This window comes from Sus scrofa, chromosome 5 (assembly GCF_054392235.1).
Source record: "Sus scrofa isolate SSC_HxYL_T2T_F1_AM1 chromosome 5, Sscrofa_HxYL_maternal_Yorkshire_Landrace_v2.0, whole genome shotgun sequence".
Taxonomy (NCBI): domain Eukaryota; kingdom Metazoa; phylum Chordata; class Mammalia; order Artiodactyla; family Suidae; genus Sus; species Sus scrofa.
The window spans coordinates 86,728,819-86,754,637 of NC_139387.1; the positions used below are offsets into that span (position 1 = coordinate 86,728,819).

The 25,819-nt window shown below is 40.0% G+C and overlaps 3 protein-coding genes and 1 long non-coding RNA gene across 12 annotated transcripts in view; 2 read left to right on the forward strand and 2 right to left on the reverse strand.

The window, feature by feature from the left end:
* Positions 1-6,601, reverse strand: part of WASHC4 (WASH complex subunit 4) — a 57,171-nt gene extending 50,570 nt beyond the window's left edge. For all 6 annotated transcript variants that reach the window (XM_084957321.1, XM_084957323.1, XM_084957320.1 and 3 more), the window contains exons 1-6: positions 6,502-6,601; positions 2,694-2,833; positions 1,743-1,796; positions 1,583-1,648; positions 832-877; positions 294-361 (exon numbers count right to left, since the gene is read on the reverse strand). In XM_084957321.1, the coding sequence (XP_084813447.1) occupies positions 294-361; positions 832-877; positions 1,583-1,587 (119 nt within the window). In that variant the 5' untranslated portion in view covers positions 1,588-1,648; positions 1,743-1,796; positions 2,694-2,833; positions 6,502-6,601. The remainder of the gene's footprint in view (positions 1-293; positions 362-831; positions 878-1,582; positions 1,649-1,742; positions 1,797-2,693; positions 2,834-6,501) is intronic.
* A 143-nt stretch (positions 6,602-6,744) lies between these two features.
* LOC146403517 (uncharacterized) lies at positions 6,745-14,098 on the forward strand. 3 transcript variants are annotated; one of them, XR_014804164.1, is made up of 4 exons: positions 6,745-6,956; positions 7,194-7,313; positions 11,906-11,996; positions 12,614-14,098. XR_014804164.1 is itself a non-coding variant. In XM_084957328.1 (3 exons), exon 1 carries the CDS (start codon positions 6,756-6,758, stop codon positions 7,074-7,076), a length of 321 nt encoding a protein of 106 aa, XP_084813454.1. In that variant the 5' UTR covers positions 6,745-6,755; the 3' UTR covers positions 7,077-7,313; positions 11,906-11,996; positions 12,614-14,098. The 3 variants fall into 3 exon arrangements, 2 of the variants coding, with proteins under 2 accessions (XP_084813454.1, XP_084813455.1); XM_084957328.1 differs by having other exon boundaries at positions 6,745-7,313; XM_084957329.1 differs by lacking the exons at positions 11,906-11,996; positions 12,614-14,098 and adding an exon at positions 10,543-11,012 and having other exon boundaries at positions 6,745-7,313.
* On the reverse strand, positions 13,061-24,324 carry LOC146403518 (uncharacterized). The gene is made up of 3 exons (XR_014804165.1): positions 24,100-24,324; positions 23,521-23,638; positions 13,061-16,422 (listed from the first exon to the last, which is right to left on the reverse strand). It is a non-coding gene; the product is annotated as an uncharacterized LOC146403518 (long non-coding RNA).
* A 65-nt stretch (positions 24,325-24,389) lies between these two features.
* The window catches only part of ALDH1L2 (aldehyde dehydrogenase 1 family member L2), a 65,432-nt gene continuing 64,002 nt past the window's right edge, over positions 24,390-25,819 (forward strand). For both annotated transcript variants that reach the window (XM_001926587.7, XM_084957327.1), the window contains exon 1: positions 24,390-24,556. In XM_001926587.7, coding sequence (XP_001926622.5) covers positions 24,509-24,556 — 48 coding nt within the window. In that variant the 5' untranslated portion in view covers positions 24,390-24,508. The remainder of the gene's footprint in view (positions 24,557-25,819) is intronic.

A 25,819-nucleotide genomic window follows, 5' to 3' on the forward strand; every position in this document is an offset into this window, starting at 1 on the left:
CAGATTATGCTTTATTACCAAGTGCAAAATTTAACATATTTTAAAAGGCATGGTGAGAAATTGTCCATAATCAAAATTATACAAAGAAACTTGTTCTGATAGCTTATTCCACTAAAAATGCTATGAAAATCTTCCAGGAACTGCAAGCTCCTTAACTGTAATCCAATGTCAACTAAGGGTCCTACCTTCACAGTACATGGTCTTAGCATTTAAGGTTTTGAAACTCTTTTTTGATTAGGCGTGATTTACTCAAACGTTTCAAAGAAAAGCCTCAAAAAGTAAAAATAATTTACCTGTAAGAATGAAATAAATCTCCCCATTTGAATTTGGCAATCACCTTCCACCATGCTAGAATCTGTAGCTTCAAAAGGCAACATGAAGACTATTTCAATTTTTTAATTTAAACTCAATCAACATTAAAAAAGAAAAACACGTTTTTTTAAAATCATTACATTTCTAATTTGCATGCTATTAAAAAAGTTTTTTCACAGAAGAGAAAAATGAGGTAATCACTAATCACACAATTAAAAGTAACCATCTGTTTCCCTATTTAATGAATTCAAGGAAAATCCTCATCTAGCTACATGCTTTGTAATTTATAAAAACATCACAAATAAACTTTATAGAGAATTTGTTGCTGCTTCATCACTCAGGGTTTTTTTTTTAAATCTCTTTATCAAACAAAAAAATAAACCAATAAAAAATCTGGATGTTTATTTTCTCACACCAAGACTTCATATGATCATGATAGTCCTAGAACTGTCAACTTTTTGTTCATTTCAATCTCAAAAAAGGCATCACAACATTACAATGTGAAGTTTTAATGCTTACCTCCTTCTCCATAAAACAAGAGACCATTATAAAATTTAGTTTCAGCCTGTTTAAAAAAAAATTAAAATAATTTTAAAGATTGCCGTTTTGTTTTTAAATTCCTAAACTCTAAGTAATCCCAATTTAATATTAAGCAGATGACATATACAAATTCACTTAAATTCAAAAACTGCTTAGAATATAGGTACCAAAGATATTACAGATAATCAAAGTTATCTCTTGATTTCTCTAGCCTTCACTTTGTCTTATCTGATCAGTTTAATTGTCCCACATCCTCCCACTAGAGGGAGAAAGCAATTGAACAGTGTCAAAAAGGCAGAGAAAGAAAGATGAAGTTTATCATCTTCTACCAGAGTTTCAATGGCTCATGGGTGAGGAAACACAAAGCATATTAAAAATTCAAAGCTTTTTTAAAAAATCAGTTCTACCTAGAAAGCCAGCATATATGACAGGTAACACAAGACTTAGCAGACCCAGACTCAAATCATTACTACCAGTAAAATGGCAGCCTTTAGTCAAACATTAAGCCTTAGTTACTTCATCTATTCCTCACATAGCTCTCTGTTCTGTTCTTAGTATTAACAGGGTTGGCAAGGTGTTTGGCACATAGTAAGTACATAGTGAATGGTACTATTTTCGCTATAGTAAATAAACAGTTCATTAAACATTAATATTTATGCACACTGTACATATATAAGCACTCATTTGCTTTTAAATCGTTTTTAATGTCTTAAGAATACAAAATAATTACCTCATATTTTAATTTCTTGATTTCACAACAAAGTGCGGCATAAACAGTGATGACTTTGTTTAAGACCTAGTTTCATGAGTAAACACAAAAGGAAAAAAGTAAACTATAGCAGATAACTAAAGCATTTTAAAAATAGATTTTAAGGTTTAGGAATCTGTACCTTATTTTCAGTTTTTATGAGTTCCAAAAGAGAAGACTGTTCATAAGGCAAAAGCTATAGGAACAAAGGAAAATAAATTTTTTTAATTTGAAAAAAAAAATTAAAAATTTAAATACACAAATTGAAACCAATTTAAACTTGGTTAAACCAATCTAAACTTGTCTCAGACCCTGTAATAGCACCACACCAGATGGGGAGTGACTGCTAACAGGTATGGGACTTTTTTTTGAGGGTGGTGAAAATGTTGTAAAATTGACTCTGGTAATGGTGGCACAATTCTAAGAATACACTAAAAACCAAAGCATAGTATATTGTGTGAATTACATCTCAAGAAAGCTGTTATTTAAAACGTCAAGATGTGACTTAGGACAAGTCTAGCACATAACATATGCTCAATAAACAGTTATTACTTAAGTGGTAACAGGCTGCCGTCAAAGACAAAACAAAACATAACTATCTCAAAATGGAACAGAGCAGGAATGACTTATTTTATACATTAAAATATCACTCCCATATCAAGATCCCCTAAATAGCATAAAGGAGCTTTCAGGAAATGATGGAAATGTTCTATATCTTGACTGGGATAAATGACATGGAAACAGTTGTCTGACAAAATACACTGAACAGTGTATTTTAAATCTACATATTTCACTGTTCATAAAATAACCTCAGTAAAAAACAGAGCCAGAATAATCTATTCCAACCCTCTTCACTTTCTTGATAATGAAAAACAAAAGCTAACTCATAGAGTTGGAGTATCATTCTTTAAAAATCAAAAACAAACACATGCAGAGCTTAGAGAAAATGAAATAAACCATTTTTCTCCAAGTTTCTTTTAGTTCTCTAGATTCCAAATAATAAAAATACACATCCCATTGGTGAAAATTGTTTTCAAGATATACTACGTCCTGAAAATATATGTCTAAGTTAAGAAATAAAACAAAATCAAACCTTTAATGCTATGGGATCAAGATTGAAATCCCAAACATCTCCAATTGAATCATCCAGTGCATCCTCAATTCTTCTCAACTGAGAGGTATACTCCTCAAGAAATTTTCCATAATTCTTAAGTTGGACTTCAGCATGAATTTCTAAATTTAAATTTTAAAAGTTTGTGAGAAGTAATGAAGACATTTACTTGAAATAATTTCAAAAGTCACAGCAAAGTAGATAGTAAGCACTGTTAATGTATTACTTTGGAATGTGTGGACTTCTTGAAAATAAAGTTTCAAAGTTAAACAATAATTGAGCTTTCAATCTTTCCCAAACAGATAAAGTAATTGTAAAAGCAGATGTTACTATATACAGAGATATCATCTTAAAACCAAAACTTTATAAAGTATGATGAAAAAGTCACTATACCATTTACCCTATAATCTAAACAATCTGAATAATGCCTTAGACAATTCAATGTCCTGATTCTGTTTTACTCATAACTTTTTTGTGCAAAAAAAAAAGCCCACAAGATTTACATCCAAAAATCTGTGTTGTCATAAAAGCAAAATTTTTAAATGCAATGCTTAACTGTACACCATAAACTTTACCTAAAAATACACCTAGGGAGTTCCCGCTGTGGTGCAGTGGGTTAAGACTCCAACTGCAGGGAGTTCCCATTGTGGCTCAGCGGAAATGAATCAGACTAGTTATCTATGAGGATGCAGGTTTGACCCTGGCCTCTCTCAATGGGTTAAGGATCTGGCATTGCCGTGAGCTGTGCTATAGGTCACAGACAAATTGGATCCAGTGTTGCTATGGCTGTGGCACAGGCCAGCAGCTACAGCTCCAATTTGACCCCTAAGCTGGGAACCTCCATATGCGGCCCTAAAAAGACAAAAAAAAAAAAAAAAAGAATCCAACTGCAGCGGAGGTGCAGGTTCAATCTGCAGCGGGCACAGTGGGTTAAAGGAGCCAGCACTACCCCAGCTATAGCTCAAATTTAATCCCTAGCCTGGGAACTTCCATATGCTGCAGCTGAGGACAAAATATATAAATTAAAATGCTGTTTTTAAAATGATTATAGGAGTTCCCATTGTGCCGTGGCACAGCAGAAATGAACCCGACTAGGAACCAGGAGGTTGCAGATTCGATCCCTGGCCTGGCTCAGTGGGTTGGGGATCTGGCGTTGCCATGAGCTGTGGTGTAGGTCAGAGATGCAGCTCAGCTCCCACGTTGCTGTGGCGTAGGCTGGCAGCTACAGCTTGAATCTGACCCCTAGCCTGGAAACCTCCAAGTGCCTTGGGTGCGGCCCCCCCACCAAAAAAAAAAGTAAAATCATTTTAGATAGACCTGCTTCATCATAATAATATTCCTGTAATGCCCAAAATTTATCAAGTTATTTTGTTTTAATTATTGATCACAGTAAGAGTTGGGAAAGCCAGTAAAGAACACTGGGTAAAGAATATTGTGGTGATATTTACAGAATTTACACATAAATAGATGACTCTAGGCACTCCTTGGAATAAACTGAAGAAAGGTATACTTATTAATCAAAATTAATGAAAGTAAATATTCCACCTTATGCATAAGAATTCACTATTTAGTCCAAAGGCAGCAAATTTGATTCCAAGTTTCTTTTATTGATATGAATAACTTTATTCAATTGTTGTCTCCCAAAAAAAGTAAAATTTTCTCTCAAATTATCAATGCTAAGCAACTCTAAGTATGTCCTACTTAGGATATAGACCTAGATTCATACTCTTCTTCTATTTTCAACTAATGCTCCCAATCAAGTGGGTTAAGTTAGTTCATTAAAGTTCTTATCTCATTATAGCATTAATCTAGGCAATTCTGGAAAACAATTCGTCTACATATGATTCATAGTCCAAAAATTAATGAAAACCAGGTACAGAGAAAAGAGGTCTTCTCTTCCCTACAGCTTAAATTTTAAAAACTGCCTAAGATTCTCATAATCCCAAGTATGGGTCTAATTGTCTGTTACATGGGAAATGACCGAAGTTGCATTTAACCAGCAAATAAGTTCTTAATGACATTGCTAAAAAAAAGTGCCAATCAATTATTCATTTAGGAGTTCTCATTGTGGCTCAGTGATAACGAACCCGACTAGTATCCATGAGGATGCAGGTTTGATCCCTGGCCTTAGTGCGTTAAGGATCTGGCATTGCCATCAGCTGTGGTGTTGGGTGCAGATGTAGCTTGGATAGAGCATTATTGTAGCTGTGACACAGGTTGGGGGCTGCAGCTCAGATTCGACCTCTAGCCTGGGAACTTCCACATACCACAGGTGCGGCCCTAAAAAGAAAAAATGTCCATTCAGCCTGTTTGAGAATTCATAAAATAACAGGCAAGAGAAAATCTGTAATAATATTAAAGTTCCTTACTGATAACAGTTTTAAAACTGATAAGAGTGATTCGAAAGAACTCCACAGTGATTCTTCGAGAGTAAAATTCTATTTACATGCTTATCTCTTCCAAAAGACTGAATTCCTCGTTTTATCTTTGTATCCCTAATATCTACCATAGGTGCTGGTATGCGGAAAATGCCTGCGTGAATCATTTTCAAACCCCAATCATACTTTCATTCCACTATTTTGCAGACACTAGACTAGGGAGTCTCTGTCCGTAAAACTTCATACATGACAAGGTGCAGTTCACTTTAACAGTGAATATAGAATCTTCCCCATAAAAAAGTTAAAGAATTTTGTTATTACCAACAGGTCTGGTTTTTCACGGTGCATAAGAGCTAACAACTTACAGAATGTTTTGTGAAAAACCGAATCCTGAATTAAACTCAGAACGCTTTGAGTAGTTAATAAAACCTAATTATATCTAATTTGTTTTTGTAAAATTATGCAAAAATCACACGTAATCTTTTAAAATTATGTTCACCTTCTGAAAAACCTACATTAAAAAAAAACATTCTAGCAGTATGTCCCAAAATCTCTTTTATCACCTATAAAAATTAATACCACCAATGGCAAGAAACAGGTTGCCAATTTGTATTCATCTTAAGCAGCGTTTCACCAAAATAATTTGGCATCTAAACTTTGCTCCATGAAACTGAATTTGTTAAGTTTTGGGGGGTTAGACTTATAAGGTAAAATGAGACAACTCAATTTTACATAGTAAAAGCTGAAGTAGACTTACTATAATTTCTGAAACCTTTCTAGGTGCGCTGAAAACTACAGGACAACACTGAAAAAGACCACTTAACATAAATAAAAGACCTCGAGGGAGATAAACTGACATTCGCGTGTATATATTTTACCGCGTGAAGAGTTCTTTTTCACTATCTTCTACAGTAATAATAATATGAATGAAAAAAAACACTCAAACTTCCACAAGTTGGTTTGGGAGGAAAAAGAAGAAAAACAGGAAACCGAAACAGGAACCCGGACTTCAGCCTCACTTAGAACTGAACGTTCTGAGGATCTGGTTAAAGCCCCAGAGGCCAGAGTCGCGGCGGCCTCCCCTCCCCGGGGTCCTGGCCTCCCGGGCGCGCCCCGTCAGGGCCCGCGGCTGCACAAAGTGGACGCCGCGCCCACTGGCCACTGCGGTCGCCCCAGGACAGTCACCGCCCAAATAGCCAAGCCCTGGCCTGGCCAGCCTGAGCCACCATCGCGTGGACTCCCAACCCCGAAAGTTACGTTTGGAAGGCGTCCCTCTCACACCCTAAGGCGCAGAAAGTATCCCGAACCCGGGGGCTACGCGCCGCTCCAAGAGCCCTCCTGCACAAGCGCTGCCCTGGCTGAGGCGGGATGGGGAGCGCCCACCCGCAGTCCTTGCCCTGCCGCTCCCTTACTCTGTGAGCCGTCGTCAACGCGGTCGAACTCCCAGTCCGGGGACAGCGTCTCTACCGCCATCGCACCGGCGCCTCCCACAGTCACAGCCCCAACCAGCCTGAGCGACAACGGCGGCCTCACCCCGGCGGCTGTCATAGCACGTGACTTCCGGCCCGGGCTCCGCCCCTCGCTCGCAAGGGCCAGCCGGGCCCAATGCCCCTGCCGGGCCGCGGGGACCGCTGGGAAAGCGAGTCCTCCGCGGTGGCAGAAAGCGATGGCCATGGCGGCGGCGGCGGTGCTTGCGGTGTCCTCCCGCTGCTACTTCGGCCTCGCCACCATTCAGTTCATGTCTCACGCCCCATCGTTATCTTCACTTTCGCTCTACTGTCTCCAAGCCATTTTTATACCAGGGGAATTTATCCCCCAGTCTAGCCTGAAAAGCACAAAATTGATGGAGCGGCGGCTGAACAAGAAGGTGTGGTCCTCGAGGACGTGGCTGTCCAAGCGCTTCTTCCAAGAAGCCCGTACAGCCAACGCCTTCCCGGTCGCCCCTGTCGGAGCTCTTTCAGCTCTTGTCCTGCACACCTTTTCTTGAGTTGGAGGGGGGGAAGGTGTTCAAGAGAAGGGGTTACTTTATGAACACTTAAGCGAGGAATTTTACTTCTCTGCTTATCTTGTTCTCTTGGGCTCTCTACCCACCTCCTCTAAAAAGGCAGGGCGGGGACGACGGAGTGGAGAAGAAAAGCTGTTTTGAGTTCTAAAATGCGCCTACCTACCAAGTGGCTTTTTGGTGATCAGATCTATGTTACCCAGTAATGCTGCATGTGTACAGGTAATTGCATGGCAGTGTTCACTACGGCATGGTTTTTAATAGTAGTAAGGAGATTTAAATGTCAATCAATAGGGAGTAAATACATAAAGTTTAATATGTGCATACTACGAAATGCTAGATCGGTGTTAAAAGAAATGAAGTAGATTTATAGAGACACCAGAAACTGACAGAAGGTAGCTGCAGAATAATGTGTATTTGTGGTTACATTTGTATTTTTCTACAAACGTGTACTTGCATGTGTGCATGTAAATACTAAGAGAACTCAAATCACTCTCAACAGGAAGTCAACTGGAAAAGAGTAAGTGTTGGTTATTAGTGAATTTTCAAGTTTTATTGTGACTACCTATGTCTTTAATTTTTAACAATGGGAATTTTTTTAATGTCTTCTGTAATCTTATAAAGGACCAAAAATAATTAACTTTATCAAAGCAAGTAAGCAGTTTCTTGAAGAGTTTTCCCTGAGGCCGGTGAATCTACAGTAGGTCAAATATTTGAATGCCCACTATGTACCAGACACAATCCTAGATGCAGAGATTATTATGAAAAAGCAGATGAGAAAAGTGGATCCCACCCCCATGGGGTGCTTGATGTCTTCTTGGGCATTTTAGAAAAGAAAAGAGGAAGAGGAGTTCCCATCGTGGCGCAGTGGTTAACGAATCCGACTAGGAACCATGAGGTTGCGGGTTCAGTCCCTGCCCTTGCTCAGTGGGTTGACGATCCGGCGTTGCCGTGAACTGTGGTGTAGGTTGCAGACGCGGCTCGGATCCCACGTTGCTGTGGCTCTGGCATAGGCCGGTGGCTACAGCTCCGATGAGACCCCTAGCCTGGGAATCTCCATATGCCGCGGGAGCGGCCCAGGAAATAGCAACAACAACAACAACAAAAGACAAAAAGACAAAAAAAAAAAAAAAAAAAAAAGAAGAAGAAAACTTGAAAATAGCAGGTAACATCAGTACCTAACGGCTGGCACACTTTTTTCCTTTTACTACCCGTGCGATCATGAGTTTGACTTTGCTGTATTCTTCACATTTGTCTTAATCACTGTAATTAATCTCCCAATAGCTCATTATGATACATTGAAATCACAAGTCAGAGCAATTTGAATCTGCATATTCACTAATCTATTAAATCAGGGCAACAGGAAGTGTAATGTAGTAATTAAAAGCACAGATTCTACAGTCAAATTGTGTTGATCCGAATCATAGCTCTGCCACTTACTAGCCATGGGATATTGGGCCAAATAATTTAATCTCTGCCTCAGTTTCCTCATTTGTAAAGTGAGAATAATAATGGTAAGCTCTTAAAGGATTATTATAAATGCTGAGGTCTTAGTGAACTTATTTCTTTTTTCCTTTTCTTTCTTTAGGCTGCACTTGCAGCATGCAGAAGTTTCCCAGGCCAGGGATCGAACCAGTGCCGCAGCTTCCGCCTATGCCACAGCTACGGCAACATCAGGTCCTTAACTTGATGTGCCATAAGGGAACTTCCTGAACGTATTTCTTAATGTACATTTAAAATATGTTTCCTACAATAGGAAAATCTCTGGTGAAAGCTCACTAAAGACATTTTTCTTAGTAATTTGTCGGAATACGATGTGTACCTGTCAAGAAGATACCCAATCTGTTCATTCATATATTTCTTTACAAAATAATCTAACCTGGAAAAGAATCTGGGTCTTCCTAACCATACCATTTTACTATAGACCCATGAGAGATCTTTTCTCTCCATTGTCCACACACTGAGTGAAGTTCCTCAAAACCTGTCTGATCAGAGAATGTTCTACTTTAAGTCCTTCAGTGAATCCCATTGTCCTTGGCATGGAGTTTATGCTTCACAGGATATAACATAAGGTTTCCCATCTGCCCTCTTATTATTGTCTAAACTTTCTGCCTCATCTATTCCCCAGTTTATACCCACTTTGCTCTGCTGAGGTACCAAACCATCTGCAGTTTCTCAAACAGGTCCTGCTGCCTCTGACCTTCTTGAGTTTACACATGCCAATCCATCCCTTAGACAAGAGCGTGCCGTCCAGGCGTGGTCCCCCAACCAACTATAATGTTGTCAAGAGTTAGTTCAGGAGATCCCTGGTGGCCTAGCGGTCAAGGATCCAACATTGTCGCTGCTGTGGCTCAGGTTACTGCTGTGGCTTGGGTTTGATCTCTGGCCTGGAAACTTCCACATGGTGAGGGCAGAGAGAAAAAGAAAAAAATAGTTCAGACATTAATTTTTCTACCAGAGATTAATTGCCTCCCAAGACACATTTTCCTTTCTTCCCACTAACAGAAACCAGCTTTTGGTTGGACCATGGCCACCCAAATCAAAGATTGCCTTTCCCAGCTTCGCCTGTAGTCAGGTGTGGTCATAACATTAAGTTCTGGCTAATGAGATTTAGAATAATTAGGAGGGGAAAAAAAGGAGTAAGGGGAGATTAGGTGTGATAGTAAAGATAGCAGCATCTAACAGTTATTCTGCATTTACAATGTCCCGGGAAGCATTTTAAGTCTTTTATATATATATTACTTTATTTAATCCTCATAAGACTGAGATTCAACCCTCTGACCATCAATGCTATCTTTATCATGTGTTAGGTTTCCACATGCATATAAGTCTGTGTTATTGAACAATTCATCCATCCCTATGCCCAAAACTCCAGTCTTAATTAAAACAGCTTTTTAAGTGTTGGTATCTAGTAAGGCAAGCCCCACACCTGGTTCCTCCTAAGGAATATTTTTATTTTTGATTCTTTGATTTTCCAAATACATTTTAAAGTCCACATTTGTGGACTTCCATGGGAAACCCTGTTGGAATTTTGATTGGGATTGCACTAAATCAATTTAGTGAGAGTAGATCTCTCTAGTGGTGTTGAGTCTTCCTAAGATTATTATTTATTCAGGTTCTCCTTAATGTCTTTCAATAAAAGTTTATGATTTTCTCTATAAATTTCCTGGAATCTTTTGTTAGACTTAAACTAAATCTGCTTTCAATGGTTGCTCTTATAAATAGCATCTTTTTAAATGTTTTTAACAGTTTCTTGCAAGTATATCAAAATAATAGATTTATAGATACTAAACTTATATGCAGCCACCCTGCTAAATTCTCCTTTTAACTGTAACAATTTGTAGATTCTTTTGCATTTTCTACATAGTTATATCATCTGTGTGTAATGATGCTTTGGTTTTTCCTTTTTAATCCTGATGTATTTTTCTTATTGTCTTTCTGCATTCTTCAGAACCTGTTCAATGCCGAATAGAAGTGGTGATAGCAGACATCTCTGTCTTGCTCCTGATTTTTTGAAGGAAGTGCATACACGCAAGTTTTGGTCATGAAAAGAAAGATGTTTGCTATAGTTTTTTTTGTTTGTTTTTGTTTTTGTTTTTTGTCTTTTTGCCATTTCTTGGGCCGCTACCATGGCATATGGAGATTCCCAGGCTTGGGGTCGAATTGGAGCTGTAGGCGCTGGCCTACGCCAGAGCCACAGCAACACGGGATCCAAGCCTTGTCTGCAACCTACACCACAGCTCACGGCAATGCTGGATCCCCAAGCCACTGAGCAAGGCCAGGGATCGAACCCTCAACCTCATGTTTCCTAGTTGGATTCATTAACCACTGTGCCATGACGGGAACTCCTGCTATAGTTTTTTTAAATGTACATTTCATCAAGATAAAAATAAAGTCTCCTTCTAGTTTCGTTTTGCAAAAGGTGTGTTGGGATTTTATTTGTTTAATATTTATAAATGCACATTGTTTAGAGCAGTGATTAGAAAACTACAGCTCAATCCAAGTCTATTTTTACACAGCCCATAAACTATGAATGATTTTTTTCATTTTTTAAATGAAAAGAAAAAATATTTTATGACAACTGAAATTACATAAAATTCAAATTTCAGTGTCTATTAATAAAGTTTTATTGGAATGCGGCAATATCCATTTGTTTATGGATGGTCTATGGTGCTTGTGCACCACAAAGTCATCGTTAAGTAGTTGCAACAGAGACCATATGGCCTGCACAGCCTGGAATATTTACTATCTAGCACTTTATAGAAAAGATTTGCCAGCCTGTGGTCTAGAATCACACAGTTATATACAATTTGTTATGAAAAACAGCAAAACCGCACTTACCTCTTCCCTCATTATCCCATCCCCAAAGGCAACCACTTCTATCTCTTTTAGTTGATTATTTTAGTATTTACTTCTGTTTCTCTCAATAGCATAACTACAGTATAACTTCTTTAATCTTTGACTTTGGGAACTATATATTATCTTTCCACTATGGGAGATGAGGATATAACTATCTTCTTCACTTCACCCCACCATCCATATCTCTGTCATCCATCTTTTTCTCCAATATTATATATATTATGTAAACTATATAATAATTTGGGTAGGTAAATATTCTTTGTTATGACTCTGTTAATGCAACTCATAGTTGAGCCATGTAGTAGACTGGTTTCTTTTCTAATGCAAAGCTTTAGAAAAGCTTAGAAAAGCTTTAGAAAAAAATTATCTTTTTTTTTTTTAAATGTTGTTTCCTTAGTTTTGTTTTTACCAATTCAACCTGAAAGTCTTCACCAATTGTCTAAATTTCTTCCCAGGATGTTCAGATGCACTGGCAGCTTCACTAATCTCACCATCCTGAAGAAGTTGACTAGAGCTTTCTAGCTCACTGCCATCTGGACATTTTTAGTAAGTTCAGTGTTCATTATAATTTCCTCTTTGACGCAGCAATTATTTTTATGTGTGATGTTGCATGTGTTTTTAAATCTCCAAATGCATGGGGATTTTTAACTTATTTAAAATTGTTATGGTAACTCAACTGCATATAGTTAGAGATGACTGTGTGATAACGATTCTTTCAAATATTATGAGACTTCATTTATATCCTAATTTGTAAACCAATAAGTGGTAAAATGAGAAAATTCATGTGAGCCTGAAAACAAAGTTAAGTATCGAATGTAGAGTAGTGTGTTCATTACATCAAACTTGTTACTTAGAGATATAATGAAATTTTGTTTCAGCCTCCTAATTACTATAAAATCTGCCACTCAGCATCCATGGAGTCCAGCAGCCATGGGTAACCAGTGATTATGGGACCATGTACGGTTACCATCGTATCTGATTCTGTGAATCTCAGCTTGGACTGAGCACTAACACCCTTGTGTTTCCATCTTATTTACTTCTTCCAAATTGCATGTTGATATAATTGTCTCCCCTATTAGGCTGGGTGTTGGTTTCCCATTATTGCTGTAACAAATTGCCACAAACTCAGTGCCTTAAAACACCACAAATGTATTGTGTTACAGTTGAGGCCATCAGGAGTCCGAGATGAATCTCACTGAGCTAAAACCAAGGTGCTGCCAGAGCTGGTTACTCCTGGAGACACTGAGTGCAGAATCTACTTTCCTGCCCTTTTCGGCTTCCATGCATTATTTCCATCTCTAGCTACTGCCATCATCTGTACTACTGACACCGATTCTATTGACTTTCTCTCATAAGCACCTTTATAATTACACCGGGTCCATCCAGATAATCCAGCATGATTTCCCTTTCTCAAGAGCCTTAAGCTTTAACTTAATCACATCTACAAGGTCCCTTTGAATGAGCAAGATAACGTAATCATAGGGTTGGGGATTAGGACATAGACATATGTTGGAGTCTCTTATTCAGCTCTATACATATAGGACATCTTTCCTGGTAATTCCAATATCTAGATTTTTCTGTATGTCTCTATTCTAGTTTGGTGTCTTGGGTTTTTTGTTTTTTTGTTTTTTTCCCCTCTTGGTTTTCCACCGTTTGGTCTTGTTCCTTGATAAGCTTGATACATTTTTTTTAGTGCACCCTGATCTTAAGCTTGAAAAACTATAAAGATAAGTTAAGAATCTGCATGGTGTTATCTTCCTCCAGAGAGTATTAGAGGTTATTAGAGTAGGGGCAGATTACTTTATGCCAGAATAGGACCATTCCAATTCCAAACTGAGTTTCTGTCTTTATGATGGCTGATCGGTTTCTGAATTATCTGTTTCTGAACCGTCTTAATCCTGGAATGTAACTCCACAGGGACACTTGACAAGTCCAGCCCAATTGCTGCCCAGCTTTTCAGTCTCACAGCTACTGCTTTCTGCCACTCAGCCTCTCAGATTCTTAGCTGCCACTTACAAATCAGAAAATGCCTCAGGGTTCATCTCTCAACTTTTCCCCTGAATCTTGGCTTCTCAAAAAGATTTGATGCCTTTTCAAAAAGATTTTTAGCAGAGTTCTTGTGTGACTCAGTGGCTTAAGGACCTGCCATTGTTATGGTTATGTCTCAGGTCGCTGCTTTGCTACTGAGGCACAGCGTTCTGTCCATGGCCTGGGAACTTCTGCATGTTGTGAGTACAGCCAAAAAAAAAAAAAAAAAAAAAAAAACCCATAAAGATTTTTAGCCGCAAAAGCCAAAGTGGACAAATGAGACTACACCAAACTTAAAAACCTCTGCACACTGGAGTTCCCCCTGTGGCACAGTGGGTTAAGAATCTGACCACAGTGGCTCTCAAAAAAACAAAACCAAAACAAAACCCTCTGCCCATTAAAGGAAACAGTCAACAATGTGTAAAGGCAACCTATAGAATGGGAGAAAATCATTGCAAATCATGTATCTAATCAGAGATTAATATCCATTATATTCAAAGAGCTGCTACAGTTCAACCATAAAAAAAGTAACCCAATTAAGAATTGGGCAAAAGACCTCAATAGGGATTTCACCAAAAAAGACATATTAATGGCCAATAACAACAACAACAAAAAACAAATCAAAACTGTAGTTAGCTATCACCTCCCACCCATTAGGATAGCAACTGTAAAAATATTTAAACAGACAAACAGAAAAAGCAAGTGTTGATAAGAATGTGGAGACATTGGGACCCTTGTGCACCACTGGAAGGAATGCAAAATGGCACAGCCTCTATGGAAGAAAATATGGACGTGTCTTTAAAAACTAAAATTAGAATTACCATATAATCCATTTCTGGGTATGTATCAAAAAGAATTGAAAGCGGCATCTTAAAGAGATAATTTGCACACTTGTGTTCAGTTCACATTATTCATAATAGCCAAGTGACCAACAGCCCAAATGTCCATCTACAGATAAATAAAGAAAATGTGATATGCACATGCAATGGAATTTTGCTCAGCTTTTTAAAAGAAGGAAATTTTGCCACATGCTACAGCACTGGATGAACCTTGAGAATATTATGCTGAGTGAAATAAGTCAATAACAAAAGGACAAATATTATATGATTCTATGTGTAAGAGCTATTTAGAGCAGTTAAAACCATGGGAAAGAAAGTAGAATGATGGTTGCCAGGGGTTGAAAGGAGGGGAAAATGGGGAGTTGTGCCAGGGAGTATGGAGTTTCAGCTTTGCAAGATGAAAAAATTCTAGAGATCTATTAACAGTGTGAATTAACACTGCTAAACTGTACACTTAAGAAGGTACATTTTATTTTATTTTTTTTACCACAATTAAAAATTCTCCCCCTCAAGAAGGGAGTGGGATGGACTGGGAATTTGGGGTTAATAGATGCAAACTATTGCCTTTGGAATGGATAGGCAATGAGATCCTGCTGTATAGCACTGGGAACTATACCAAGTCATTTAGGGTGGAGCATGATAATGTGAAAAAAAAAGAATGTATATATGTATGTGTGACTGGGTACCTTGCTGTACAGTAGAAAATTAACAGAACACTGTAAATCAGCTATGATGGAAAAAATAAAAATCATCAAAAAGAAAATTCTCCCCCTGCAAAAAAGATTTTAAAATCTATTTTACTAACTCTTCTAGATGTTCTCAGCAGGAGTTTTTCTTGATATAAGCTAGGCAGTCATAGCCAGAAGCCCTAAAGCCTTTTCTATTTTTGGTTTTAGTAAACATGGTTGCTGGCTCACCTGCTTCCATTCTTTTCCTCCCTCCAGCTAATTTTTTTTTTTTTTTTTGACTGCCCCACAGCATATGGAATTATGGGGCCAGGGATCAGATCTCAGCCACAGTTGCAACCTACACGGCAGGTGCAGCAACTCTGGATCCTTTATTATTACTTACTTATTTATTTATTTTTTGTCTTTTTGCCTTTTCTAGGGCTGCTCCCATGGCATATGGAGGTTCCCAGGCTAGGGGTCAAATGGAGCTGTTAGCCACCGGCCTACGCCAGAGCCACAGCAATGTGGGATCCGAGCCGCGTCTGCAACCTACACCACAGCTCACGGCAACGCCGGATCGCTAACCCACTGAGCAAGGGCAGGGACCGAACCCGCAACCTCATGGTTCCTAGTCGGATTCATTAACCACTGAGCCACGACGGGGAACTCCGTGGATCCTTTAACCTACTGTGCCAGGCTGGCGGTTGAACCTTAACTTGACTAAGTAGTCAGAGCTTGATTTTTAAAATACAGAGTATCCTGCTCCTTTGTTTTAAAAACTGTCAGTGACTTTAGTTCTGCTTTGTGGCAGCTCAGTGGGTTAAGGACCCTACATTGTCTCTGTGAGGACTGGAATGTACAGATTCCATTCTTAGCCTCACTCACTGGGTTAAGGATCGGAATTGCCACCAGCTGTGGTGTAGGCTGTAGATGGGGCTTGGATCCAGTTTTGCTGTGGCTGTGGCTTAGGCCTCAGCTGCAGCTCTGTGATTCCCCCTAGCCTGAGAACTTCCACATGCCACAGGTTCAGCTGTAAAACAGAAAAGCAGAGAAGAGGAGAGGAGAGAAAAGAAACTGTCAGTGACTTCCAGTCGTGCTTACAATAAAATATAGCATTTATAGGAAAAACCTGTCCACCTCGCCAACATCATCTTCACCCTTTCTTTTTTGCTCATTGTGATCCAGCCAGATCCATCTTTTAGTTCCTCCAACAAACCGAGCTCTTTTCCACATCAAGAACTGTGTACATACTCACAGAAACCATAGGAAACCATTTACCCAGCAACTGGTAATAATCATGCATCTGTGGGTCTTTACCTGATCGTGTCCTCACCCCTTCAAATCCAGCTGTGAAATGCTACAGTCTTACTGGCTCAAGGTGGTGGCAAATTCAGGGTTGTTTGAAGAGAATCCGGAAGCTTAGGGGATGGGGGAATCCTGAAACAAAGGGCCCACAGAAACGGATGAGATCCAAATTCAAGTATAAACTCTGCAAATCCCTGGCTGACCTCTGAAATGCATGCCAAGGGTCTGCCGAGATAGCAGCCAGGATTCCTTGCAAAACAACAGCGCTAGGTGAGAGGTGTGTTTGCTGCCCTCTGACAATATAGATTCCCCAGCAGATGTGCGCCTCAGGTGGCAAAAGCTGAAGCCCTGTGAGTTTACAATAGCAGAGAACAGAGGCTGGGTTAGCAGAGCAGCTTGACATTCAGAAGGGAAAACTGATCATCCGGGGAACGACAGAGGGTCAAGCCCATAGTCTGAGCAAAAACACCGGCCAAATCTTTGTTTAAATGAAGAATTAAGCAGAAACATAAGCTGCTGCACTCCACAGGGAATGAGTCCAAGCAGATTTCTTCTTTCTAAAGCAAAAACCCCAGTATTTTTTCTTAAGAACATAACAGAATCCAGAATGTCTGTGAATTGGCTTTTTTTTTATACCAAGAGATAGAGTTTAATTAACTAAAATCTGAAAGAATTACAAAGAAGATATATATAAAGTAATAATTATAGTTGGAAATTTTAACACTTCTCTCTCAGTATTTGGTTTATAAAATGTAGACAGAATATAGAATTGAACAATACTCTCAACCAGCTTGTCTTAACTGATATTTATAGAACATTTTACCCCAAAACAGTAGACATTTCTTCAAGTATAAAAGGAACATCCAGCAAGGTAGTCCATATGCCAGGTCATAAAATAGTCTCAACACATTTAAATGGATTGAAATGTTACAGTTATATTCTCTGACCACAGTGGAGTTATATTAAAATCAATAACGGAAGGACCTCTAAATCCCTGGAAATTTTCTAAATATTTGCACAAATCTCAAGGGCATTATTCTGAATGAAGAAAAGCAATGTAATAACTTAACATACTATGTGAGTCCATTTATTGACATTCCTGAAGAAAATAACACTACAGTGGAGTTTCCTGGGGGCATAGTGGGTTAAGGATAAGACATTATCACTACTATTGCTCTGGTCACTTCTATGGCCTGAGTTCCATCCCTGATCTGATACATCAAGGCAGCTTTTTTTTTTTTTTTTTTTTTTTTTTTGCTTTTTAGAGCCACACCTGCAGCATATGAAAGTTTCTAGGCTAGGGCTTGAATCAAAGCTACAGCTGCTGGCCTACGCCACAGCCACAGCAACACAGTATCCGAACAGTATCTATACCACAGCTCATGGCAACACCGGATCTTTCACCCATTGAGCGAGGCCAGGAATTGAATCTGCATCCTTATGTATACTAGTCAGCTTCCTTTCCACTGGGCCACAACAGGACCTGCTCAGGGTAGCTTTTTGGGTGCCTTCAGATAGATATGCCAAAATATTTTATCCAGATTTCCTTGATATGAATGCAAGTCTTCTCAAAGGAGTATCTCTTTTATGTTTTCAATGTCTATATGATCTGTACTGATGTCAACTTTTCTGTTCTTAACACTTGTTATTTCACCTTTATTTTTTATCAATCTCACCAAATTTTTATTTACTGTATGTTTTTTCAAAGAACCAAAGAATCAATTTTGTTGATTCTTTTTATTACATATATTTGGTTCTCAAAGAAGCAGATGCCAAGATAAGATTAAACATGCAAGAGATTCTTTTAGGGGAAATAGCTTTGAAGGAGAATGAGGAAGAAGCCAGGGGATGCTTGGGAGAGCCATCAGGCTGCAATTCAGGTCTGACCCTTTGTGAAGGAGAGAGAGAAGGAAAGTAGGCTAAAGAGGAGAATCAAACTGCTGTGAGGTTCAGAGAAAATCCAATAAGCTAATGGGGAGTCACCCTATCAGCAGTGATCTGGATCTTGCTGCCTTAGTATCCCAGGCATGGACTCAATGTGGATGTGGAGATAAACCTTGAAGTGCAGCAGCTGAAGCCATCAGTCAGTAATGCTTTCTACAGTTGAAGATTCATCAGTGGACATGCTCGAGAGTATCATTACTATAATTTGGGATCACAGGAAAGTTATACAAATGGGATACAAAATCCAAAAGAACTGCCTGGTCCAAAAGCTGGAAGTGAAAGATGAAAAGTGAAAGTGAAAGATGAAAAGGAAGAACTGAAAAAAAATTTTATTTCAGGCCCTTGATGCCCACTGTCATAATGCATCACTGTAAAGTTATCCCAAGAAACTTTATTAAAATTCATATACTTAATTAGATCAACTACAGAAAAAAAAGTTAAATGAATATTAATCCTGAAGTCATATTTGTAGAAATAAGAGATCTAATTATTTACCAGGGACATATTCAATATAGTATTTGTATTATGCACTCTAATTGTATCAAGGTTAATTCACTTAACTCATCAATGAAATCATTACCAGAATTCAGTCTTTCCCATTATAGATTCCTGGGTCAGTGCTCTCAAGTATTTGTTTTATCATAAATTTATTTTCACTTAAACTATAACTAAACATTAATAATAATACAGGTTCAAGAGTGAGTTAATTAAAATGAAAATTTATTTATTTATTTAGTCTTTTTAGGGCCACCCCCGTGGCATATGGAGGTTCCCAGGTTAGGGGTTGAATCGGAGCCAGCCTATGCCACAGCCACAGCAACACCAGATCCTTAACTGAGCAAGGCCAGGGATCAAACCCACGCCCTCATGGATGCTAGTCAGATTTGTTTCCACTAAGCCATGATGGGAACTCCCTAAAGTGAGAATTAATAAAGAAAACACCATTCTAAAAATATTCAGCAGAACAAATTAAAAATAAATATACACAGCTATGTTTCCAAATAGTAAAAATGGCTGCATGTTATAGTCAAATAAGCAACCAAACGAGAGGAGAGAATGAAAACTCAAAGTGTTTTGGAGTTCCCATTGTGGCTCAGTGGTTAATGAACCCGGCTAATATTCATGAGGAGGTGGGTTCGATCCCTGGCCTTGCTCAGTGGGTTGAGGATCCCTCGTTGTGTTGCTGTGAGCTGTGGTGTAGGTCACAGACATGGCTCATATCCAGTATTGCTGTGGCATAGGCCAGCAGCTGTAACTCTGATTTGAATCCTAGCCTGGGAAGCTCTATATGCTGCAGGTGCAGCCCTGAAAAGACAAACAAACAAACGAAAAACAATAGAAATGAGATAATTTACAATTCAGCTTTTTTACTAAGGCAGTTTGCTAGCCACAAGGAATGGTATCTGGAAGGTCATGTCAAGTGGGAATATGATCCTTGTCTCCTCTTTCTTAGAGTTCCCTCTGTGGTGCACGGGGGTAGTGATCAGTCTTGTCTCTGTGGCTTCTCCAGTTCAAGCCCTGGCCCAATGCAGTAGGTTAAGGACCCAGTGTTGCTGCAGCTGTGACATAGGTTGCAGATGCTGCTTGGATTTGATCCCTGGCCTGGGAACTTACATATGGTGGGGGGGGGGGGCAATGGAAAAGGACGAAAAATTAAAAAATAAAGATATCTTAGTCTTCTCCATCTTATCTGAGGCTGCTTGATCTTTGGGGGGAGGGGCAAAATAGAGGTAGGGAATTAGATACAAACTATGACTGATGAACTAAGCTACAGGGGTATAGTGTACAACACAGGGAATGTGGCCAATATTTTATAAAAACTGTAAATGGAACATGACCTTTAAAAATGGTGAATCACTGTGGTGTGCACCTGAAACATATAATATTGTGCATCAGCGATACCTCAACAAAAAAGTTATTTGAGCTTCATTTTTGTTTCATCCATGCTGTAATTGCCAAAATTTTTTAAGTGGTCTTTTTGCAACTATTTCCTCAAAAAATCTACTCCAAAACTTTCATCTCTGATGAGAATAACTTGCTTTCCACATTGCTTCTTCAGCTTTCTCTAGGCCCTTTTTCCTCCTGTTTCCTTTATCTCAGCAAAGATGTCTCAGGAATGTCTGCAGACACAGTGCTCCCTTGTTCATCTGACACTGAAAAAGCAAAGAACATGCTCTCTCTTCTAGTGACTTCCCCTATCAATTTCCAAAGAAGTGGCCACTACACCAATTATCTTTATCTATTTAAAAAGAAGGTGCCTTTGGTAGCTGGATGATTTTAATTAGGCCAAGTTCTTGAATCATCTGTTTTAAATATTCTGTGTCATTGCTAATATTTTGCCTGCTTCTACCAGTTCTTAAGTATGTTAAAATCTTCAAGTATGGTTGCAGGTTTGTCTGCTTTTCCTTGAAGTTCTGTAATTTTTGCTTTATTAAATTTGAGGCTGTGTTATTAAGCGTATTCCAGTTTAGAATCTTTATGTCTTCCTGTCAGATTAACATTTTCTTTTGGTTAGTGTTTGGGGTTTTTGTATTTTTATTTATTTATTTATTTATTCATTGTCTTTTTTGCCATTTCTTGGGCCGCTCCTGCGGCATATGGAGGTTCCCAGGCTAGGGGTCAAATCGGAGCTGTAGCTGCTGGCCTACACCACAGCCAGAGCAATGTGGGATCTGAGCTGCGTCTGCAACCTACACCACAGCTCACGGCAACACCAGATCCTTAACCCACTGAGCAAGGCCAGGGATCGAACCCACAACCTCATGGTTCCTAGTTGGATTCCTTAACCACTGAGCCACGATGGGAACTCCGGGTTTTTTGTATTTTTAAAGAAATCATCCTTTCTTAATCTTTATATTTTATGAATCTCTCTCATCAGAGTTTTGTTTTTTAAGCAACCTGATCATCTATGTCTTTTTTTTTTTTTTCCCTTCCCATTTTTGGCCTGCCTGACAATATATGGAGTTCCCGGGCCAGGAATCAGATTGGAGCCAGATCAGTTGCAGTTGCAACCCAAGCCACAGCTGTGGCAATGCTGGATTCCTAACCCACTGTTAGGACCCAGGGATCGAACCCAAGTCCCAGCACTCCCAAGATGCCACCAATCCCGTTGTGCCATATCCAGAGATCCTATGTCGTTGTTTGTTTGTTTGTTTGGCCTTGCCTACAGCACATGGAAGTTCCTGGGCCAGGGATCAAACCCTGAAACAGCAGCCACTTGGGCCATGGCAGTGACCTCACTAGATCCTTAACCACTAGGCTACCACGGAACTCCCTCTGTGTCTTTTAATTAAAGCATTTAGTCTGTTTTCATTTACTGCAGTTACTGGCTTAAGTCTAACATCTTACTAATTTTTGTCTAGTTTTTCCACCTCTTCTGTGTTCCTCTTTCTCTCCTTTCTTGCCTTCTTTTGGATTGATTTTTTAAAATCATTTTATTATCTTGATAGTTTTATATTCTATTAATTTGGTAGTTATACATTGTATTACCATTCTTTCAGTGGTTGTGCTAGAGATATTAATATGCATCCTTAACTTATTAAAGTCTAATGTAAATTAGTACTTTTATTTTGCTGCAACCTTAGGCAGTGCTGCAACCTTAGAAGCCTTTGACTTCAGCTTTCCTCCCTGAAAATCATATGCTGTTGTCCCGTATTTTAATTATATATTTTTTTGAACTCCAAAAAACACTAAAAATTTTTTTTGTCTTTTTTAGGGCCGCACCTGCAGCATATGGAAGTTCCCAGGCTTAGGAGTCTAATTGGAGCTACAGCTGCTGGCCTACACCACAGCTTGAAGCAATGCCAGATCCTTAACCACTGAGTGTGACCAGGGATTGAACCCACATCCTCATGGATGCTAGTCAGGTTCATGTCCACTGAGCCACAATGGGAACTCCCATAAAACATTATTAGAACTGTTTTAGACAATATTCACTTAAATTTGCCTGCATATTTACCCTCTTCTATTGCCCTTCATCAGAATTTTCATCTCTGAGCGTCTATCTAGGATTATTTTCTTTCAGCCTAAAGGATATTTCATTCCTCCCAGACCTACACATTTATCCAACAATTTTTATTATTGTTTGTATATTTTAATATATAAATGTTGTGGATATATATATCTACAAAATTTTATTATTATTACTGTTCAAATGGTTAGTGTTTATTTAAATTCACTCACATATTTGCCTTTTTTGTTGGTCTTTATTCCTTCCTGCATTTCCAGGCTTCCAAGTAGGTAATTTTCCTCCTGCTTGAAGGATACTTTAATATTCTCTTTATTGTATGTCTGCTGATGACAAATTCTCTTAAGTTTTTGTTTCTAAAGTTGACTTCATTTTATCTCCATTTTTGTTTTGTCTATACCTATGGCATGTGGAAGTTCCCGGGCCAGGGATTGAACTCATGCTGCAGTTTTGAACGGCACCACAGGTGCAGCAACATCAGATCCTTAACCCACTGCACCACAGGAGAACTTCCTCATTTTCATTTTTGCTGGGAATAGTTTAGACGGGCGGGGATTTTTTTGTTCGTCAAACTCTCTAATTGCATCTGGCCTAACCTCCGATTATCAAGAGAACTACATTTTTTGGTTCTTAAAGAAGAAAATCTTCCGACATCAAGGACATCTTGTTAGATCTGGATGAATATAAACTTATTTTCTAAAGTTGAGTTGGAGTATATAATAACGTCACTCAGGAAAAACCGCACTCCTTGCCCACCCTCCCCAGTATAGAACAAATAAAATGAATGCAAATATTTGGAAGTTTAGTAGAAGAAAGAAGTCACAAAATGCAGTCAGGGAGATGGGTTGAATTGTCAAGGAGTAGTTCCCAAGACAAAACCTTGGATGTTTGCAGCAATTCTCCAGGCTTTAAGAATGGTCTTTTTTCTTTCCTTCTTACCTTCTTAAATACATTCATTCATTTGTTCTCTCTCACTCTCTCTTTTTTTTTTTTTTTTTTTTTTATGGCCATACCTGTGGCATACAGAAATTCCCTAGCTAGGGGTCGAGTTGGGGCTACAGCTGCTGGCCCACACCACACCCACAGCAACACCAGATTCAAGTCACATCTTCGACCTACTCTGCAGCTCGCAGGCAACGTCGGATCTTTAACCCATTGAGCGAGGCCAGGAATTGAACCTGAATCCTCACGGACACTATGTCAGGTTCTTAACCCACTGAGCCACAATGGCAACTCCTGTTTTCTCTTTCAACAAGTATCTTCTAAGCTTTTCTCAGTGGTAGATACTGTACATCCTGAGAAATAAGGCATGGACTCACCTGCTATGAGCTTCCTGTAGAGAAGATGACAGAAACATAATTACCAGGAACAGATTCAGGGATCATAAGAAATGCATAGACAAAAATCCTCCTCAGTTCAGAGGAATGAAAACTCACCCTGTGAAAGAAAATGCCATGGAGGTGATGAGGAAAGCATCACAAAAAGTGCCTACAGGAGGCAGCATTTGAGCTATACCTTTAAGAAAAGAGGAATTTGGTCATGCCTAGATGGTAAGCTTTCCTGGGAAGCATAAACCAGGAAGGAAGAGGTAAGTACTACGGTTTGGCTTTATTACACGTGCAAAAGAGCAGCAAGAAATCAGAGGAAATACCAAACTTCAAAAGACCTTGAAGGCCAGGCTAAGGAGTTCTGTTTGGGACAAGTGCTCAACTAAAGCATATCTTGAGCGTTCCTTTAGAGAGGTGAAGGAAAAGGACGTCTATCTTCTATCTACCTGTCCATCATCTGTCAGGACCGGCTCTGTGCCAGGCTCTCTGCCTGGAGCTTTGTACGCCGTCTCTCGTTTATCAGACAGGGAGATAGGAATCAGGACCCTCACGTGGTGAAGGTGTCCTCACCCGTTATCTTTCGCATCTCCACGCACGTGCCTGTTGTCCTCTCAAATCTGTGTAAGGACATGGCTTAGGGTGTCAGGCTGGCCTTTAAGGCAGATCCTTTTGTACCTAAGAGGGTGTGAGGAACAGGTAGAAGACTCCGCAGCGAGTGAGTCTGGAACCTAGGCAGCCGCCGGGAGCTCAGCACCGCACGAGCTCGGCTGCGGGCGGCTGGAGCACGCCCCGCCCAGTCGCACGGGATTGGCCGCGTTAGCCCGGCCAGCTGGAGGAGGCGGGGTCCTGGGACTGGCCGAGGCCTTTAGCTGCCAGCGCCTCCGCCCCGGCCTCGGAGGCTGTAGGCCGCTCCCAGGCTAAGGCGCCCCCGTCTGCGTCCTGCACCCCTGCGCCCCCAGCGCGAGCGGTCCTTTGCAGCATGCTGTGGCGGAGCAGCCAAACGCTCCGGCGCTTCTCTACTGGCCGGGTGAGTCCCGCCGGGGCGAGCGTCCTGACTCTTACAGGGGACTGGTTTCCAGACCCCGGGCTGGCGGGTGGGCCGGGCGGCGGGACTAAGGGTGAGCAGCAACGTTTTGACTTTGCTAAAAACCAAGACAACGTTTTTTAAATTGGGAGACTGAAGAGACGGGTCCGAGGAGGTTCTAGGATGGGTCTTGTCAAACGAGCCATTGTCTCCTACGGGGAAGGGGCTGAGGATGTAGTTTTTGAACATCTAAGGTCTGGCTGGGATTGACAGGGTGGAAACAGTCACTTGGCAAGGGGGACCGAGTCGGCTTCCTTTCTGCTTTCATTTCAATCCTGAGAGCCTTGCCTAGTTAAGAAATGGAGCCAAGATTCTGGACCAGGGTCATCCCCTGGAGAAGAGTAGAATCAACTCAGCGGAGTTCTTCCAGGCCTGAGAGGTGTGAGCGCCCCGAACTGGTACGCAGGGCCCATTCAGATAATGGCATTCCGAGCTGGTGGCTGCAATCTCTTCATTCCTGAGCTGCATGCAGCAAGATTTCTAGCATTACCAGGCGCTGCAGAAGCAGCCACCCTGGAACACTAGTAAACTATGGTGCAAGAACTGAGCCCTGGCATAGCCCCGAGCTTTGGAATTGCATCAGCTTCTCCAGAACTGGAATATGAGAGGACACGTTGCGTGCAGCACCGCTGCCTTCAGCACTTCAGGGCAGCCTCAGGAGAGGTGCCTCGCTGCATGAAGGCAGACTCAAGCTGTTTAGGGAAGAAAGAAATCCGTCCCATTGTACATTATCTCTTTTCAGGAAGTGCACATTTGCTGTATTATAAAAGAATTTGCTTTTGACTGTCTCTCTCTGCCAAAGTCATATGCACATGTGTACATATCCAGATGTTAAAAACTTGGAAGCAGAAGTCTTGAGTAGCATCAAGAACTGGCCCAAAATTGCATAAATGGAAAAGCTTTTGTCTTCCAGACAGCCCCAAATAATGAGAATTCATTTTATCCCAGTCACTTCTAGTTAATCTGGAAGTTACTTCTAGTTAAACTGGAGGTATTCATCATTCTTTTTTTAAATAAGGAAAAAGAGACCTACTCTGATGGAGATTTTGTTTGCTCTCCTTTGCCGTGGTCTGGACTCCTTCTTGGCTTTCTCCTGCCACGTGGCATAAGGGAATCTGGGTTGGAAAGTGAGGGGCTTGTGCTTGCCTGTTTTATTAGCTTTCTCTGTCAGGACTGTTCATTTAATTGCCTTTTTTGGAGAGCAGA

Excerpts from the sequence above, each read along its gene's own strand:
- LOC146403517 (XM_084957328.1), top strand. The coding sequence starts at position 6,756 with ATGGCCATGGCGGCGGCGGCGGTGCTTGCGGTGTCCTCCCGCTGCTAC.